Below are 18047 nucleotides of genomic sequence, written 5' to 3'. Positions count from 1 at the left end.
ATAGGTTATACTATGCATAATGGCCAAGTGATAAATATGGATTGCAGTAGTATCCGATAGATACTTTAAAAAATAAATAATGTACAACCTATGGGAATAACAATAAGAACAAAGCGTTGCACTTATGTAAACGGTATGCAGGGTATATTCTTCAAGAATGACCACTTTTGGTGCCCCAAGTTTATTTGAGTGAAATACTGGCCTCTGGCGGAGAGACTGGTAGTTGCAGCAAGCTATTTCAATTATTTTATGTTTTTTTGCTTGACAGTTATTTATTGTATAGTGTCTGTAAGAAGATATCCACATTTTATATGTTTACACGTTATTTTAATTCATTTAAACATTAAAATGGGATTTTACTTTTAGTAGTAATATCTGTCCCTCTTTCCTAGCCGTAGCTACGTCATCAGAATAAGCCAAGAGGAAAAGCATGGAGGATTCGTATTGAAGTGTGACCTTCTGTATTATAAACATTAACATAGTATTGAGAGGTGAGATGATATTTAATTGACCATTTGACCAAATCGTGGAATAAGATTAGTCTCTGCTGATCAACGTCATTGTTCATGTTTATAGCTCAAGGTACAAAGACATCAGCTTGCTAACGTTCGCTGCAGAGCAGGATTGGTTGCATTTAATATAAGTTAAAGTGTGTTGTTTGTTTTTCTACTGTGGTCTTTAGGTATATCCACAATGTCGGCCAAGCAGGCATCAGTCCATGCCAAGTGGATCATCGGCAGAGTGATCGGGACCAAGATGCTGAAGACGGCCAAGGTCCGAGTAACAAGACTGGTGCTGGACCCCTACCTCCTCAAGGTAATCACACAGCCTTGTTTCTCATACTTTAACAACCAGACTGGTGCTGGCTCCCTAGCTCCTCAAGTCGACCACAGCACGCAGCTCTGTTTCTCATGTTTTAACATTGAAGTGGTCTGACTCTGAGTCCAGTTGGTGCTATTGTTTATTTTCATAGTCTGTGCTATAGTGTAGGTAACCAATAATTAGGGTTGTAGAATCTAAATATATAGTAGTGTTAATCGTAAAGTATATATAACTATGTTTTTCATATAGCTAAATATAACTTTTTGTCCATAGTACTACAACAAGAGGAAGACCTACTTTGCTCATGATGCAATACAGCAATGCACCATGGGAGATGTTGTTCTTCTCAAGGCCTTACCGGAACCACGGTCCAAACATGTGAAACATGAACTGGTCGAGATTGTGTATAAAGTAGGCAGGGTTGTTGACCCATTTACTGGACTGAAAGTCGAAGGAACTCAGTTTCTGGAGCCTTTTGCTGACCTAGCAGACGACCTGGATAAGAAGATGTCATTATCAGATCAAATACCAGAAGTGGACTCTTCTGCCTCATCCAGTACAGCCTCATCCCTGGAGCCACGAACACCTTGAGCTGAATTTCACTCATATTTTTTATTTAATCGAATAATGTTTATGTTTGTCCAGCATGATGTGTGGTTCATTAAAATGTAAGCCAGCAGAGGTCTGTTTGTTTTGTTGTTGTATGTTTAAAGATAAAGACTTTCCTGTCATATTACTGGAATGATGTTTTATCAACAACTTCCAGATCCATTCTTGGTACTTTTTCTCTTCTACAATCCTGATCATGTATTACTTGTATTACTTACATTTAACAGTGGATTGGGATGTTTACAATGTTTAAAATGGCTGCTTTTTATTTATTGTTTAGCCCTGAAGGGAACTATTCGTGTTGGATCGTATGGATCTGTCCTCTTAAATCCAAACCTCATCGCTCAGTAAATAAGTAATATGATATTTCCTTCTATGGTTCTGGATGGGGACAAACAGGCAAAGTGGAAATGTCAAAATTTGGCTCGAAGTGTTCATATTTTGTGTGGCCACCATTATTTTTTCAGCACTGCCTTATCCCTCTTGGCATAGCGTTCACAAGAGCTTCACAGGTTGTCACTGGAATCCTCATCCACTCGTCCTTGACGACATCACCGAGCTGATGGATGTTAGAGACCTGGGATCCTCCACCTTCTGTTTTACGATGCTCTATAGGGTTTAAAGGAGACATATTATGGTGTTTTCCCAGCAAGAGTTCCAGAAAACCTCTTTACAAAAATATGAGGGGTGCATTCACTTTTGTGAAATACTGTTTATAGATGTATATATATGTATTTATGTGTATATATATACATGTATATACATGTATGTATATATATGCACAATTGTGTATGTATATATATGTATTCATAGGTGTATGTATTTATAGATGTCTATGTATATACTGTTATATATACCTAATTGTATATGTACATATATATAATATATATGTACATATATTATATGTACATATAATATCAAGGCACCCTGCTTGAGCTGCTCCCCCGCGACCCGACCAAGGATAAGCGGATGAGATGAGAGATGAGATGTATATATGTTTATATATATATATATATATATATATGTTTATATATATATATATGTTTATATATATATATATATATATATATGTTTATATATATATATATACATATGCATATATGCATGTATATATATGTGTATATATATATATGTATATATATGTGTATATATATATATATATATATGCATATATGCATATATATATATATGTGTGTGCATATGTATTCCGGGTATAAAGAATAAACAGCCCTAACTGCTTCGTAATGACATGCAGTTGACCTGCAGAACAACACGCTAGAGCCACGGGGGGGCAGGATTAGCAGTCAGCTGATGCTGAACATGAGAGGCTTTCCTCACTACAGCAACACAGGAAGATGGCGACCCGAGCTCTTCAACGTGCGGGCAACGGCCTGAAACAGACGAGTGTGAGACCAGTAACCCGACATGCCTCCATGGTCATCAGGTTAGATATGTTGCTCAGAGAACATGTTGCTGGGTGTCCCAGACTGCTTGCGGTTATCCGTGTCCATTTGCATTGATTTCCCCATTCAGTGTTGCTCCGATAGCATCCAGAAGTAGCGAGGTGTTGATGGTGAACTTCTCACCAGCCTCTTCTGCAGGTTATTCTGGTTGAGTCCTCCTGAAGTTTAAACTCGTCGACGTGTGTGTCCTACACGTTGACCTTACAGACCCGCATTAAAGCTGAAGTTACCTGTGGGTCGCTGATTGAATTCACCTCAAGGTCAACTTCTAAATTATCGTATGTTTACTTTGTGGGCGCAACCCTGTGCACTGTGAAATGTTTCACCATTGCGGTATTGTATTCGACATACTCATGATCGTTGCATAGTCTCTGTTGCTATCTGGATGTAACACTGGCAGCTATCAATCGATTAAACTATCAAAACCGTAGTTTCTGGTATTCATCTGCTTCATTATATCAGCAATTTAAATGGTGAACGTCTGTCGTCAGATTGAACCTCCTGTAGAGATTCAAACATGTGAGGCTCATGTTTTATGCAGAAGAAGAATGTGTTAATACTCTCTACCAGTACAGGGGAACCACAATAATAATCTGTAAATCTTTCAAAGATTAGTTTAAAGTAATCCTTGAAATAGTCAGCATTTGTTTTAGAAGAGCATTTCTTCTTGGATATATCCCAATATCCCTAATAATCAACAAACCTATGTCAAATATGTTTTGCCAATGTTTAGATGGAGACATTTTACTCTGCACTGCCGTTTAGATGCATTGTTTTCTTTTTATTTCTCCCTTGGGTGCCTTGCAATATAGGAGCCTCTGTGCCTCCAATAACAGACCGGGTGAAGACAGCTGGTTCAAGTCTTTGTTTGTCAGAAAAGTTGATCCCAGAAAAGGCGCTCACTCTCATCTGCTGGCCAAGAAGGAAGAAAGTAACCTCTACAAAATTCAGTGTATGTATTACTTGAGTCCTTCATTCCGTACTTAGTATATGTGCTACCTGTGTCTGGCACATTACGGACGATCACCAAGCTCTTCTGATGATTAAACCCTCTCTGTACGGCCAGGAACGACTGATCCATCTTATCTGAAAAAATATTACATTCATCTTGTACATCATATCTTTTCTCTTGACTGAACCATTTGGCTGATATTATGCGAATTTAGTTTTGGCAATAATCCTCCAGGCATGACATATATCATCAACAGACTAAGGAATTAACCATTCCAAACTTTACCCTTTGCTAAATTGTGGGTTTTGGCTGACTTTTAGTTTTGAATGCTAAAAATACTAGGCTGGGATAGTTGGCACAAACCCTACACATTGTGTTTTGACTAGTGTCAAACTAAGATACTAGTCCCTATATTGCAGGAAGCACAATCGACAATAAACAATAATAGACCAAAAAAGACACAACATAAATTACTATTAATCATCGAAATGGGACAGTCTGGCTGTGGTTTTTATTTAGTTCCATGCCACAGGATTGTATTGGATTAGTAAAAGACGTTTGCTCTAGAACAGTCCGAAGAGTCTGCTGCATGCTGCGTTTGCGTAACTCAAGTCCTTCTTTTGCAGTTCACAATGTCAAGCCTGAGTGCCTTGATGCTTACAACAAGCTTTGGTAAGACCCCCATAGTTATGTTCAGCTGTGTAAAACTGTTGTAATGACAACCACTGCTGAGGTTAGCTAAGGTTCCTGTTTGGACAACTGCAGAATTAAATCACGAAGTGAAGCAGGCTTGGTTGGAAGGGACCCTTTTCGTTTCTTTGTTGATGTTGTGTGCAATTTCTCTCCTCACTGAACTGGTGTGTTTTGTTTGGTGTGTGTGTGCGTCTTCAGCGAGGATGTCCTTCCCTCCGTCCACGCGGACCCCCACTACCCCTGTGAGCTGGTGGGCACCTGGAACACCTGGTATGGCGAGCAGGACCAGGCAGGTGAGAAGGGTCCACCTTGAGGCAGCACGAGCACACACTCAGCGGATGCATTAGCCGACCGATGGGATTAGCATGACTGAGTATTGTTAAAGAAGAACAAACAAACAAACAAACAAGCTCTGTGGTTCCTTCTCTGGATCCTAGTCCACCTGTGGAGATACCGGGGGGGGTACCCGGCCCTCACGGAGGTCATGAACAAACTGCGGCAGAATCAGGTATGGTTCCACTGTCTCTACGGTTAACTGTCCATGTTAAGCCTTAGTTTGATAGTGCCAGTGATTGATGGAAAAAACTATATTCTGGAGTGCATTACACCATCATTTTGATGTGACGGAAGTATGGATTGCAGCATGGGTTGGTTATCTTCTGAATCTGATCGTTTTAACCTGTAAGGTTAATCATATCCTACTGCTTGTGTATTCAATACCACCCGCTAAGATTAGTGCAAAGGATATCGGCGCTCCAAAAGTAGTTTTGGAGTGTCTATTCCGGGTGGGTCTCCCGATCTGAGCGTGTGTCCTCTGGGTGCCGTGGTGGGTGGCCGCGGCCCTGCTGGATGCAGGAGTTTGTGGATTACAGGAAGGAGAGAGGGAAGATGCTGCTGTCCCGCAGGAACCAGCTGCTCCTGGAGTTCAGCTTCTGGAACGAGCCGGTGGCCCGGCCCGGCCCTAACATCTACGAGCTGCGTTCATACCAGCTCAGGGTAAACCCACCCTGCCTGCATGCGTGGCCTTAACGCCTGGGCTGCTTTCTGTGGCTGTGCCTTCATCTCCTTAAGAACAAGTATTCAGATGAATGCAGTGGTGCTGTAACCATAGCTTTTCAGTGAGCCCTTGTAATCAGACCGATTGCTCTTTAGCTTCAGTTGTAATGATTTATGGATGTTTGCTGTTACTGTGGTGTTATTTAAGAGCTGTAATGGATTTTAAAACAGGCTATTTTTAAGTTGTTGGAAGTTTTATGATTGAGCAGATCTGTATTCGGTTGCAGTTTGCTTCTAATCCAACCCTGCAAGATGTTTATTTTTATGTGAACACCACCTAATGCGCTCCATCTCTGCTCTTTTTCTCAGCCAGGTACTATGATCGAGTGGGGAAACTACTGGTAAGAAATCACCTTTCCTGATACTGGGGTTGACCTGATGGATTTTGTCAGAATAAATCCTTGTTATTTTAAAAACGAAGAATATCACTGAGATACTGTTGCCTTTTTCAGATGTTAGAAGCCACATTCACGGTATTTCTTGCTCGTCCATCCATGCATGAGTGGAAAACAGGCTATATAATTGATTATATTTACTTGATTCATAAAACAATGAGGTTTGTGCTGAAAACGATCCATAATCGCATCATAAAATGGAACAGGGTGATTGTAAGCATAACAATATGGACCGAATCATTGAAACTGCAACAATGGGATAACATGCTGATTTGAATAGGACAGAAAAAAAATGGGGTTGTTAATAAGTGGACGCATTCACATTATCTCTGGGCCTTAATTCTCATGTGTGGGAGGTGCTTAGCATGTGCGCTAACCACAGTGGTCCACAGGGCCTTAATCCTCATGTGTTGGAGTCGTTTCTCTTGTGCGTAACCGCTGTGGTCCACAGGGCCCGCGCCATAGAGTTCCGCCAGCAGAACAGCGAGGCAGTGGGCGGCTTCTTCTCCCAGATTGGAGATCTCTACATGGTCCACCACCTATGGGGTGAGCTGAGTTCCCATGGCTCTCTTGAGAACCACAGCCCAGGCCCTATTGTCCTGGGATGTCTCTTAATCTACATGGATTTGATTAATCCTCGTGGCATGGCATTTTAATCAATGTGTGTTGTAAAACAGTGCAGCACTCGTGACTGATGCTGTCATGTGACCTGTTCCTTTTTAAATGTTCTTTCTTTCACTGTATTCCTCCATCTATTTCAGCCTACAAAGATCTCCAGTCGAGAGAGGACACTAGGAACGCAGCCTGGCAGCACGACGGTTGGGATGAGGTGGTCTACTACACAGGTAAGCCTCAGTTAGTGGTTGTGGTTGTTGTGTCTCAGAGATGAGTGCCTAAGAGCCTTCTGTCCCCCTCCCTCAGTTCCTCTCATCCAGCACATGGAGTCCAGAATTATGATTCCTATGAACGGTTCACCCTTGAAGTAACATCCCGGCCAGGAACAAACTAACCATCGACCAACCAAGTTCCAGTCGCCCCTGTTAATCTAATGAGAGTTAACTGACTGAGCACAACCAGGGAAATCAAAACGCGTCATCGCCTGTTCCTTTTCTTTGTCTTAGCTGTCTTACATTTTCTCTCCTCTGCTTTTGGCCTAAAATGGTGATTTAATGTAACGACATATTGCAGATGTTCTGTGACTAATTAATGATATGCTGTGATCATTCTTTATGAGAATATATCTATCCGTTCAGGATTTGATAAACCAAGTTATGATGAAGTGGATGCAGTACCATTCCCTCTGAAAGGCACTATAAGCAAACTTCTGAGTTTACTTTTGAGGATGAGGATGATGTGGATAATTGGTCTAGTATGATCTTCTGTTTTGTACTACCCAGCTGGGTATTAAATCCTCTGTGGAAATCATTTTCCTTTAAATGCAAGTGGCTCAGCCAGTTGACATGCCCAAGCAATTGAACACATGTGGTCTTTCCTCCCAAATGTAGAAATGTATTATTGATGGAGTAATGAATGAGTAGACTTCAGTCTTATATTCAGTGTCATGTTTTAAAACAATAAAAGCAAGGGTTGTTGACGTGTGTTCTATTTGGGTATAATAACCTAGGTTGGGTTTGGAATACTTCAGAAGCTCAGCTTGTGGAACAAAAACTGGTTGAATCTTAAAAATCACTTAGAAATGTATCACATTAAAATGCTGTTTAGTTTGAAGTGGTGGATGTTACTAAACTCATCAAGATATCAACCATTGGGGACCCAAACGCCATTAGCATTTGTTGCCAGGGGTTAGATTTCTTTGTACATTAGACAACTATATAAAATAACTAAACAATGTTAAACTGTTAGTCGCTACTCATTGTTTGTGATTTCACCATGGAATTGAAACCTGCGTTTCTAACCATATTTGGTCTTTAAATGATCATTGTCTGTAATTCCCCATTCCTGAAAATACAATAATGTCTCCTTGTTTTGGACAACTTATAAGTAAAGTTTTCTAAAGAAAGACATTGCCTTGTTCAAAAGCACAGAGCATGTGGAGTCCTAAGGATATGACCAATGTATGGAACTTTAATCTGATGTTTTGATCAGATTTGGTGATTGAGGCCTGTGTGTTGAACACAACCTGCCAGACTATCATATAAACTGACCCCTGGAGCTTGGGACAGGACCCTCGGGTGAACACACAGGGTCCCACCTTTCCTGGTTTGAACCAATCAAAAACTGCCGTTGTAGCTTATGTCCTGGAGGCTTCTGCGCTAGCCGAGTGGAGGAGCAGCACATGATATCCGGCAAATGTTTTGAAATGTGTCAGCATCAAAATGCAGGAAGGAAGGAAGGAAAATGTATCTGATCATAGATGTGCATAGCTGGCACAGTTACTATTAACAGGTCAGTCTATTTGTAAATTATGTGTGATGTTAATCTCCATGTGGCAGAGGTGAAATGCAGTGGATTATTAAGATTATTTGTAAATGAAATAAAACCTTTGATGCAAAATAAATGAATGTTTCCTCATTTTGTTTGGCTGTGATCAAAGTCGTTGATGAACGATACAGTCCAAGGTCTGACTCTAAAAAGGGTCTGGGCACATTGCTCAGATCATTTGTGTTTGACGGAGTGTATTCAACCACATCACTACTCTTCTCACACAAGGCCATATCTGAGCATATTAATGTTTTCCTAGGACAGACCATTATAAAACGTTAATCACCTGCTGGATTAATGCGCTTTCCTCTTTATACTTGCTATAGTATATGTAACTATTGTGAGACGATGCTTCACATATAATACATATCCATATGTTTGTAATAGTAATCGTTTAATGAGTTTAAAAGATTACGAACATATGATTGACTCACGCTTGAACCAATAAGACACATCATGGGTGCGTCTTTAAGGGCGTGACCAAGAGCACGTGGTGGATGCTTCTGGAAGATCGCTCCCTTTTCACGAGCCGCCTAGGCCAAGCAGTCTAGACTCCCTACCGGCGAAACATCACTCCGTCGCTGGCTCTCTTGCTCCACTATGTCGGCCATAAAGTCCCTGAACCCGAAAGCCGAAGTGGCCCGCGCCCATGCCGCCCTTGCGGTCAACATCAGCGCGGCCCGCGGGCTCCAGGACGTGCTGAAGAGCAACCTGGGTCCGAAAGGCACCATGAAGATGTGAGTCCCGCTACTCGTAGCACACAGCCGAACCTTTGTTGAGCACGCGTGCTAATGCTATGCGCCCCGTTTGCTAACTAGATGATGTTGGATATACTGAGAATATGTGTGAAGTGGCTTTGCAAATGTGTTGGACCTTCTGATATAAATGAACGATTCCTGTATTTGTAAAATTCCCTAAACTATAATTGCAGCTCCTGAGCGGTGCCAAGCTAATGTATCGGCATTAGCATCCTGTCGCTAGCGGGTCCCTGCTCTGCACGCTGCAGTGTCACGGCTCCGCAAACCCAATAGTTAGGGCTAGCTCAACTAGCTAGGGCTAGCATACGCATGTCAGCAGGCAGTGTCTTGAGAGCAGCGATTTTAGGATTGGTCCTATTTTGGGCTGGTTTTAATTAGTCTTGTTTGAATGCTCCTTGATATCTGTTGAGTTCTCCGGAAATATGATGTTGTGATACTACCGATCATTAAAGAAAGGCAATAGCGGTATGGAATAACTGACATAGTGACACCTCAAATGTGAACAACTAACATACCGTCAAATAAATAAACTTGAGTTCAGTCAGTTTGAATCTATGATGATTACCATTTGGCTTAAATAAAATGCTATTTATTCTGGCTACAGAAACTGATATTGACACCTGTGTTGTCTACCGCAGGCTTGTCTCCGGCGCAGGCGACATCAAGTTGACCAAAGATGGAAATGTTTTGTTACACGAGATGGTAAGAACTGGATGAACGGAGGCCTTTGCCCCACATTTTTATCACATCGTTCTATTATTCTACTATTGGTCTATTCATAAATGGATTGCGATGTAACCACACCCCTATTGTTAGCAAGATGCTAGGTCGTATTTCCATGCAGGTATATGGGGTGGTTCTCTGACGGGATTGTAGGTTTTATTCTTCCATTCCTGCATGGGTGGGAAAGGGGTATACTGCTTTGTTTCTAATGTGTAAGATAAGGCAGTGATACTTATAACTTATTGCAGGCCTTATCTTAACTCAGGTTGTACCACAGAAAACGTATACATTGAAGAGTCACATTTAAAAGGTTCAGTGCTGCACAGAGAACAGATTTTAGGAAGACCCGCGGGTCTTCTGTTCTGCAGTAACTGCTCGGTACTGCTGCATTGAGGAACGTTTCACTCCCTCATGTATTCAAGACTAGGACACAATTGAATTACACAGGATTACATGTTTTTCTAGGGCTTAAGTCAACCTAAGATAATCATGGGGGACCAACTGACAAACCGATTGTATAATAAAAGTGGTGGGTTTCAGATCCACTCTCGGTCGGAGTAAGACTCGTTTACGGCAGCGCTTCAATATGAAGTAAAGTGGGTCACACCAGATGAGCCAATTCACTTGATGAATTCCAAGGTGCCAATTCTGATAGTTTCACATTCAAGCCATCGAGCGTTGAACAGGAAAGTTTACGCAGTGTTAAAGGTCCCATGGCATGCTACTTTATGGATGCTTTAATATAGGTGTTATTGGGCCCCAAACACAGTATTTGAAGACGTTCCCGAAATTCAGCCGTGGTGCAGAATGAAAGCTACTACCAGCCAGTTGCACAAAGTTCCTTTCCCCCCCATTTCCTTCTCAACTATGGCTGAGATAACCCCCACTACGAGTCTCGTTGTGGAAATACCAGAGACGTCAGAACCCGACGTGTAAACACCAACAGCGGTTATCCAAATAACAAAGAAGTGTACAACTCTTGCGTTACAGCACTGGAGCTCTATATCTTAAAGGGGACATATTATACCACCAGGTGTGAGTGTGATTAGCCTTACAAGCCGTTTTGAAAATCTGCCCCATATGACATCACTAGTGGGCCTGTCCACCTAAATCTCTGCTTGATAGATGAGCAACGCTTACTTCAGTCCACTGGGTAGGCTGGTAGACTGATCTATCCAGCACAGATCTTGTTGGACACGCCCACAAGTGATGTCATATGGGGCAGATTTCCGAAACTGCTTGTAAGGCTAATCACACTCACACCTGGTGGTATAATATGTCCCCTTTAATAATAACAGTATGCAAGATATCTATCATATAATGCATATTATCACGGCCAAAAGCTGTGTCCGCCTCCAGAGTATATTATGAATCTCAAATGACTGTCGGGTTCTACTACGTCTCTGGTTCTTCCACATCAATCTGAAGTAGCCTGAACCACTAAGTGGAGGAGAAAGGGATTGTTGCACGTGATTCCAAATCGGTGCTTCTGAGCTTTGTTTTTTTCAAAGGAAGAGCAGCATACCTAGTGCTTGTTTTACACCTGATGCCATTTCTAGCTACTGGGGACCATAATCAGGCTAGGGGAACTAATATTAATTAGTGCTGTCAGTTTAACACGTTATTAACGGCGTTAACGCAAACCTATTTTAACGGCGTTCATTTTTTTATCGCGTGATTAACGCTCTTTTGGCTTGGCAAACGTCGTTGTTTTTTCAACTGCTGTTTTTCAACTACCAAAAATTGTCACGTTAGAAAAACGACAACACCATACCGGATCTAGCTACACCGAGAACAACAAGCACGCCGCACAAACTTGTGAGCGGAGCGGGTGAAAAACTCCTCAAAAGTGTGTTTGTCACTCTGTTCGAGCCTGCACGAGAGTTCAAATTAATTAGCAGTTCAAGGCCCACCTGGGCTGTACCACTTCGGGAGGGGCCGCTCAGGTACTCCCCTCTAGACAAAATTTACTTGGTTCGCCATGTCGACAGTTTGTGAGTCGCGTCTGAGTGAGTGAGAGGTTGCGGGCGCACAGCTTAGGCTGCTGGACAGCGCTGCAAGGAACTTTTATAAACGCAATATTGTTATCCCGCAGTAATCAGCCCGACAGCCCCGAAACGTTAACGGCCCTCCGGGATTTCTCCCGAGTGTGTGTGTGTGTGTGTGTGTGTGTGGGGGCCTGGTAATGTGTACGTACGGTAGGAATATTCATACTGGTTTAAATAATAAATGTTATAGTATTTCACATCTTTGCTGACCAAGAGTTTCGTATGAAAGTTCAGTGATTGAAACAAATAAAAGCCTGGGCTATTGAAGATTTACGGTAGGCCTACCACTGTCATGCACCTACCCGATGTCAAGTGGCTCGGGTGGGATTCACTGCGGTTCTCTTCTTACTGTCCTTCTCAACACTATCTGATCTCACTAAAAGGCTAGCAGCACGAAATCAAGGGATATTTAGAATATATTTTTTAGAAAGAAATTTGCTTTTGATCGCGAGTTAACTGACATTATCGCGATTAAATATTTGAATCGCTTGACGGCAATAATATTAATGTTAGAAAACCTTTTAAAGGGACATTTTCATGCCATGGGATCTTTAAGTAAATAAATACAAGTTAGTTATACCAGACGTTTTTTTGTATTTTTTTAAGATTTGCCTCCATATGTTATGCCTCCATCTTATTAAATTGCAGAGATGTTGGTTAAGACAAGCATTCCTCCTTAACATGGGAGATTCCCAAGTTGTGATAACCGGGGTGCTTTGACCCGTTTTATAATTCTTACTCTATTAGAAGGTATGATTATTAAATCAGAAACTTCAGCGCCTTGAATATTATTTTGATTTATACGTTATTTCAAACACAATACAGCCCATCACTCAATTTGGAATGCATCAGTGCATTAAGAATCGCCTTCTCCATATGAACGGATCTGTGCTTGGCCGACCAAGGAGTTTAGTCAAATGCATACCGACCAACCAACCAACCAAAACTTGACAGCCCTGGTTTTCTCCTTGTCTGGAACTTGACTCAAGATTTCCAGAGTCTTGCTCTGATGTTCTTTTTTTGTTCCCAAAGCAAATTCAGCATCCCACTGCAACACTCATCGCTAAGGTTGCCACGGCGCAGGATGACATCACGGGAGACGGGACTACCTCCAATGTCCTCATCATCGGTGAACTGCTGAAGCAGGCTGACCTCTATGTGTCGGAGGTAGGGCCTCACAGCTCACTGGTTAAGCCCTTCAATTGTTGTCAATGAAGAGGGAATCAATTACCTACATGTTTGAATTGCAGTCAAATGAAAGGCTCTCTATTGTACAAATTATGCCACAAAATTTCCAAAAGAAATGTTTCCTATTTAAGACCAATCAGTACACTCGACCATAATCCAAAATGCATCATGCCCCACACTTTAATCGTACAGGATCTGAATGTCATAGACCAATCAATGCTTACTATAATCGATGTTTGAGTACTGTGTCTGTAAGCATTTCTGCCGGTCCCCATCTACCCAGGGCCTCCATCCCAGAATCATCGCAGAGGGCTTCGAGGAGGCCAAGGGGAAGGCCCTGGCCTTCCTGGAGGAGGTGAAGGTGGTGCGTGAGATGGACAGGGAGACTCTGATCAGCGTAGCGCGCACCTCCCTCAGAACCAAGGTCCACAAGGAGCTGGCCGACCTCCTCACTGAGGTGAGCATGGAGGAACTGACCTCAGGAACCTCATGTTGTAGTCAACTTCTTGTTTAGATTTGAAGAAATCAAATGGATGCACATGTTGTCCGAGTATGGTTGTGACAACCATACAAATGTACCATAATTGTTGATGGGTCTCCCTTATTGGCTAGTAAAGGATTGATTCCGCTACCTTTTCTTGCACGGAGAACACCCAGGGATGCTAGTGTGGCTCTCTCTGGTCTCTTACTTCTGTGCTACAGTAACTCTGCTCTGTACCTCTGCATTAGGAGTGTTCTCGTCTCCATAAATGTATTCAACAGATCAGTACACATTTTCCAAGTTTGTTTCTAGATTTTTTTTTCTACGTTGATTTAAGTTATCTAAATAAAAATCGTAACATGGAAGTATGCAGAAATGTACTATAGAAGTCCCTTTGATTCTGCTAACCGGGCCCCCACCTCCTGTCTCGTCTGTAGGCTGTTGTCGATGCTGTGCTTGCCATCGCTGTTCCCAATGAGTCCATTGACCTCTACATGGTGGAGATCATGGAGATGAGGCACAAGACCGACAGCGACACTCAGTGAGTCTGCAGAGGCTGCATGCCTACCCTTTGTTTCATTATGCTGTGGCAACTCCTAGTCTAAATGTTTTTATATATTTGTCAATAAAAATGTCTACCTAGTTGTCCTATCCGTTATGCGAGTGTTGTATGAGCGTCCCTGTGGTTGATTTCCCTAGGCTGATCCGAGGGCTGGTCCTGGACCACGGTGCCAGACACCCCGACATGAAGAAGAGGGTGGAGGACGCCTTTGTGCTGACCTGCAACCTGTCCCTGGAGTACGAGAAGACGGAGGTCAACTCCGGCTTCTTCTACAAGAGCGCAGAGGACCGGGAGAAGCTTGTGTCGGCGGAGAGGAAGTTCATCGAGGAGCGCGTGCAGAAGATCATCGCGCTCAAGAAAGCCGTCTGTCCCGATGGCAAGAAGGGCTTTGTGGTCATCAACCAGAAGGTATGCTTGTGAGGTTTCTGCTATGTGATACGGGGGGCTGCCACCCTGTAGGTAATAATAATACATTTAATTTAGAGGCGCCTTTCAAGACACCCAAGGTCACCTAATGCTAAGCTAGGTAGAATGCACAGTGGCATTAAGGACTAGTAGATGAAGACCAGGAATTCGTTTTTCTCAGTATGAGATGAGAAGCTGGATGCAGAGGACTTTGTTCATCGTTATAGGCCAGGGACCAGGAGTGCAACCCTTTATAATGTGGATGGACTTTTAATCTCAAGTGCCTCTCTGTTACGGCAGAGCTTTGAAGTATAGCGGGTCGACGGATAAAAACACTGAACAATTTATTTCAAGTGAATCTTTTGAATAAATCTACCCATATGGATGGTACGTGACAGAAGACCTCCCATTAAGGGTACAACAACTATATTGGTTTTGGGGGGCATCCAAAATAAATCGTATGTATGGACAGAATTAGCACTCAACAAGGTTGTGTGGCCCTCTGTTGTTGAGCTCATGTCAAGGTGCTTAATGCCTTCTCATTGTCTGTCTTAGCTCTTAATATTGAAACGACATTAATGTTTTCCCTATTTTCCAATTGGCCTTTCTTAGGGTATTGATCCATACTCTCTGGATTCCCTCGCCAAGGAAGGCATTGTTGCTCTGCGCAGAGCAAAGAGGAGGAACATGGAGAGGTATGGCGAGAAGGACTCATGAATAGACTAACTTCTCAACAAATCTATTGATAACGCCAGTCACTGGTGTGGTGGACCTCCTGGTCAGCTGTCTCCTTATCTTAAATGTGCTAAACATTAAAGATGGAGGATGACTACCTTTCAGCTGTCTCCTCATCTTAAACGTGTAGCACAATCACGGGTAAAGGACAGATAAATACCTCTAGAGCACATGAGGGACGAAATTAACCAAAGTGTCACATGCTTGACTCTGTTTGCAGACTCACATTAGCTTGCGGTGGCATTGCAATGAATTCCGTTGATGACCTCACTCCAGAGTGCTTGGGCCATGCCGGACTTGTGTACGAACACACACTGGTGAGTGTTGGCCATCTCTTGGTCAGGTTTGCATGCTAATTTAGTGTTTCAAATGCCTTTTCTTCCTGTTGTCTGATGCACTAGTCAGCCTCTAACCCTGGCGGCCCATCTCTCTGCAGGGAGAGGAGAAGTACACGTTTGTGGAGAAGTGTGGTAACCCTCGCTCGGTGACCCTGCTGGTGAAGGGGCCCAACAAGCACACCCTCACACAGATCAAAGATGCTGTCAGGGATGGGCTGCGCGCCGTCAAGAACGCCATCGAGGACGGTGAGGGCTCGGACTGCCAGCCGCCTCGAGGCTCCACTCGTCTGCTTGTTCACGGGGACAAAATACACCCTCATCATCCCCCTGTTTTTTCATTAGCTTCATGCAAATGTTATGGGGGTGTTGAGAAACATAATCTCATAGATGCATATAAAGCAAACGTAGTTTACATAATTTCTCTTCTCGAGTAAATGCTCCTTTCCCAATGCCTAACCAGTTAAAGGTTTGGTAACGCTACACTGTTTCTTGCACGGAGAACACCCAGGGACGCTAGTGTGGCTCTCTCTGGTCTCTTACTTCTGTGCTACAGTAACTCTGCTCTGTACCTCTGCATTAGGAGAGTCCTCGTCTCCATAAATGTATTCAGCGGATCAGTACAAACTTTTGTGGAGGAAGGTTTAGAGAGATTTACCTTCCCCATTTAAACCATCAAATATAGGTCTTATTGAATCGTTAGATGCTGTTTCTGTGTAAATCTGGTGTGCGAACTCACAAAGATGCATGTCTATCCACACCACACCATTCATCCCAAGCTGATTACAGTTGGCATGTGTTCGCATATTAACACATGATGGGTGGCCGTTAATACCCTGATGTGGAGGCCGGTCCTGCTAAGGGGTTGGTGATTAGACTTCCCTGTTACTGACCAGCCGCTGGTGTGTCCCTCTGCAGGATGCGTGGTGTCCGGGGCAGGGGCGTTTGAGGTGGCAGTGGCCGACGCCCTGGTGAAGCACAAGCCCAAGGTCAAGGGAAGGGCCCAGCTGGGAGTGCAGGCCTTCGCCGACGCTCTCCTCATCATTCCCAAGGTGCGTCCTCCTCCTCATTTCTCTAAATTCACTCTGACCTCATCTCTCTGAATCTACTCTGAACTCCCAGCTCTCTGAATTCACTGACGGCCTCCTGATTCCCTTACCGACTCGTCTGTATCTCATGTTCTTCTGCTCCTGACTGTGTAGGTTCTGGCCCAGAACTCTGGCTACGACCCCATGGAGACCCTGGTGAAGCTGCAGACGGAGTATAAGGAGTCTGGCCATCTAGTGGGAGTGGACCTCAGTACTGGTGAGGCACCGGCCATGACCAATCTAATTCGAGACGCTGCCTAGTCATCCACCTCTCAGTGAACTGACCTTTTCCCTTCTTCCCAGGTGAACCAATGGTGGCTTCAGAAGCAGGTGTTTGGGATAACTACAGCGTCAAGAAACAGCTCCTTCATTCATGGTTAGCTCACTCTTTTTCATTGTTCTAAAGGGGTAATGACTCCAAAAGTTTTAATTATTAGCAAATATTTCTGGTATGATCTTGGACATGATATCAATTACCTTTTTAGTGACTAACTGAAATAACATGTCACTAAGGGAGAAGATGGGACTAAAATTGAGTTTTTACTCGTGTGAATGTGCCACTGTGCTCCGTCCCGTTCTGTTAAACTAAGACCTTTTTTAGTTTACTCATGGAAGTCCCCTGCATTGGGTTGTACTTTCTGGGCAACGGTTTATTGATGGCAGTGGGGGGAAGGGTTAAGCTGCTTGGACCCTAGTAGTATAATGCTCCTCTGTGTAATGCTCCTCATATGCCCCTCCTTATAATGCTCCCACAAAAAGATGGCACTAAAAACTGTATGCATATATTTCTGAGTGTTTGATTGGAGTTCAATATGGGGTGGAGTTCAATATGGGGTTCACAATCTCCAAAAAATATCCTTCCCCTTGGGGCACTTATTGATGACGTTGTCAACCTTTCTGCCTCTTTCCAGCACGGTGATTGCCAGTAACATCTTGCTGGTAGATGAGATCATGAGAGCTGGAATGTCTTCTCTGAAGGGTTAAGCGCTGCCTATAGACCACGTCGCTGTCCCCATGGATGGTCCTCTAGCAAATCGGATGGTCCACTGCGCCTCACTGCTTGTGGCACGATGATGCACCCTGCAGTCTGATGGACAGCCCATTATTATATGTCCCTTTGTCCATTATCTGTGTCAAAGATAATTGCTAGCTCCCAGTTCATGGATTTGTCATCACTTCTTTTAAATGACTTGTCTATTTAAGAGATTGTTAAGCACTGAACGGTCATCCAGTTTTGTTTCTACTCATTAAAAGTGTTCCTTGCTCATGAAGCTCATTGTGTTGTGTTATTT

At 43.1% G+C, this 18047-nt stretch overlaps 3 protein-coding genes and 2 non-coding genes across 6 annotated transcripts; all 5 read left to right on the top strand.

Annotated features, from left to right (window-relative positions):
* The first annotated feature begins 344 nt into the window (after window positions 1–344).
* mrps17 (mitochondrial ribosomal protein S17) lies at window positions 345–1501 on the top strand. 2 transcript variants are annotated; one of them, XM_060055904.1, is made up of 3 exons: window positions 345–491; window positions 683–816; window positions 1096–1501. In XM_060055904.1, exons 2-3 carry the CDS (start codon window positions 694–696, stop codon window positions 1411–1413), a joined length of 441 nt encoding a protein of 146 aa, XP_059911887.1. In that variant the 5' UTR covers window positions 345–491; window positions 683–693; the 3' UTR covers window positions 1414–1501. The 2 variants fall into 2 exon arrangements, with proteins under 2 accessions (XP_059911887.1, XP_059911886.1); XM_060055903.1 differs by having other exon boundaries at window positions 414–582.
* A 1197-nt stretch (window positions 1502–2698) lies between these two features.
* LOC132460886 (protein NipSnap homolog 2-like) lies at window positions 2699–8508 on the top strand. The gene is made up of 10 exons (XM_060055844.1): window positions 2699–2875; window positions 3707–3846; window positions 4473–4518; window positions 4738–4832; window positions 4977–5047; window positions 5395–5535; window positions 5905–5936; window positions 6442–6536; window positions 6752–6835; window positions 6912–8508. The coding sequence occupies exons 1-10, from the start codon at window positions 2787–2789 to the stop codon at window positions 6974–6976; spliced, it is 858 nt and encodes a 285-aa protein (XP_059911827.1). The 5' UTR covers window positions 2699–2786; the 3' UTR covers window positions 6977–8508.
* A 378-nt stretch (window positions 8509–8886) lies between these two features.
* Window positions 8887–18026, top strand: cct6a (chaperonin containing TCP1, subunit 6A (zeta 1)). Its single transcript, XM_060055773.1, has 13 exons — window positions 8887–9169; window positions 9829–9892; window positions 12994–13128; window positions 13433–13606; window positions 14068–14171; window positions 14330–14600; window positions 15210–15292; window positions 15553–15649; window positions 15769–15916; window positions 16586–16719; window positions 16870–16972; window positions 17059–17131; window positions 17667–18026. The coding sequence occupies exons 1-13, from the start codon at window positions 9033–9035 to the stop codon at window positions 17737–17739; spliced, it is 1596 nt and encodes a 531-aa protein (XP_059911756.1). The 5' UTR covers window positions 8887–9032; the 3' UTR covers window positions 17740–18026.
* LOC132462226 (small nucleolar RNA SNORA22) lies at window positions 13788–13923 on the top strand. The gene has a single exon (XR_009526785.1). It is a non-coding gene; the product is annotated as a small nucleolar RNA SNORA22 (small nucleolar RNA).
* On the top strand, window positions 16160–16295 carry LOC132462224 (small nucleolar RNA SNORA22). Its single transcript, XR_009526783.1, has one exon. It is a non-coding gene; the product is annotated as a small nucleolar RNA SNORA22 (small nucleolar RNA).
* Window positions 18027–18047: the final 21 nt, after the last annotated feature.

The sequence above is a fragment of the Gadus macrocephalus genome, chromosome 7 (genome assembly GCF_031168955.1).
Source record: "Gadus macrocephalus chromosome 7, ASM3116895v1".
Classification (NCBI taxonomy): domain Eukaryota; kingdom Metazoa; phylum Chordata; class Actinopteri; order Gadiformes; family Gadidae; genus Gadus; species Gadus macrocephalus.
Note: the sequence above shows the minus strand (reverse complement) of the source record. Positions and strands in the feature narration are given on the sequence as shown.

Bases quoted from the DNA above. Each gene is read 5' to 3' on its own strand.
- LOC132460886 (XM_060055844.1), top strand. From the start codon at position 2,787: ATGGCGACCCGAGCTCTTCAACGTGCGGGCAACGGCCTGAAACAGACG. The intron at 3,847-4,472 runs GTATGTATTACT...CTTCTTTTGCAG, and splicing joins TAACCTCTACAAAATTCAGT to TTCACAATGTCAAGCCTGAG. The intron at 6,537-6,751 runs GTGAGCTGAGTT...CATCTATTTCAG, and splicing joins CATGGTCCACCACCTATGGG to CCTACAAAGATCTCCAGTCG.
- cct6a (XM_060055773.1), top strand. From the start codon at position 9,033: ATGTCGGCCATAAAGTCCCTGAACCCGAAAGCCGAAGTGGCCCGCGCC. The intron at 14,601-15,209 runs GTATGCTTGTGA...GGCCTTTCTTAG, and splicing joins TTGTGGTCATCAACCAGAAG to GGTATTGATCCATACTCTCT. The intron at 17,132-17,666 runs GTTAGCTCACTC...GCCTCTTTCCAG, and splicing joins AAACAGCTCCTTCATTCATG to CACGGTGATTGCCAGTAACA.
- mrps17 (XM_060055903.1), top strand. The intron at 817-1,095 runs GTAATCACACAG...TTTTGTCCATAG, and splicing joins TGGACCCCTACCTCCTCAAG to TACTACAACAAGAGGAAGAC.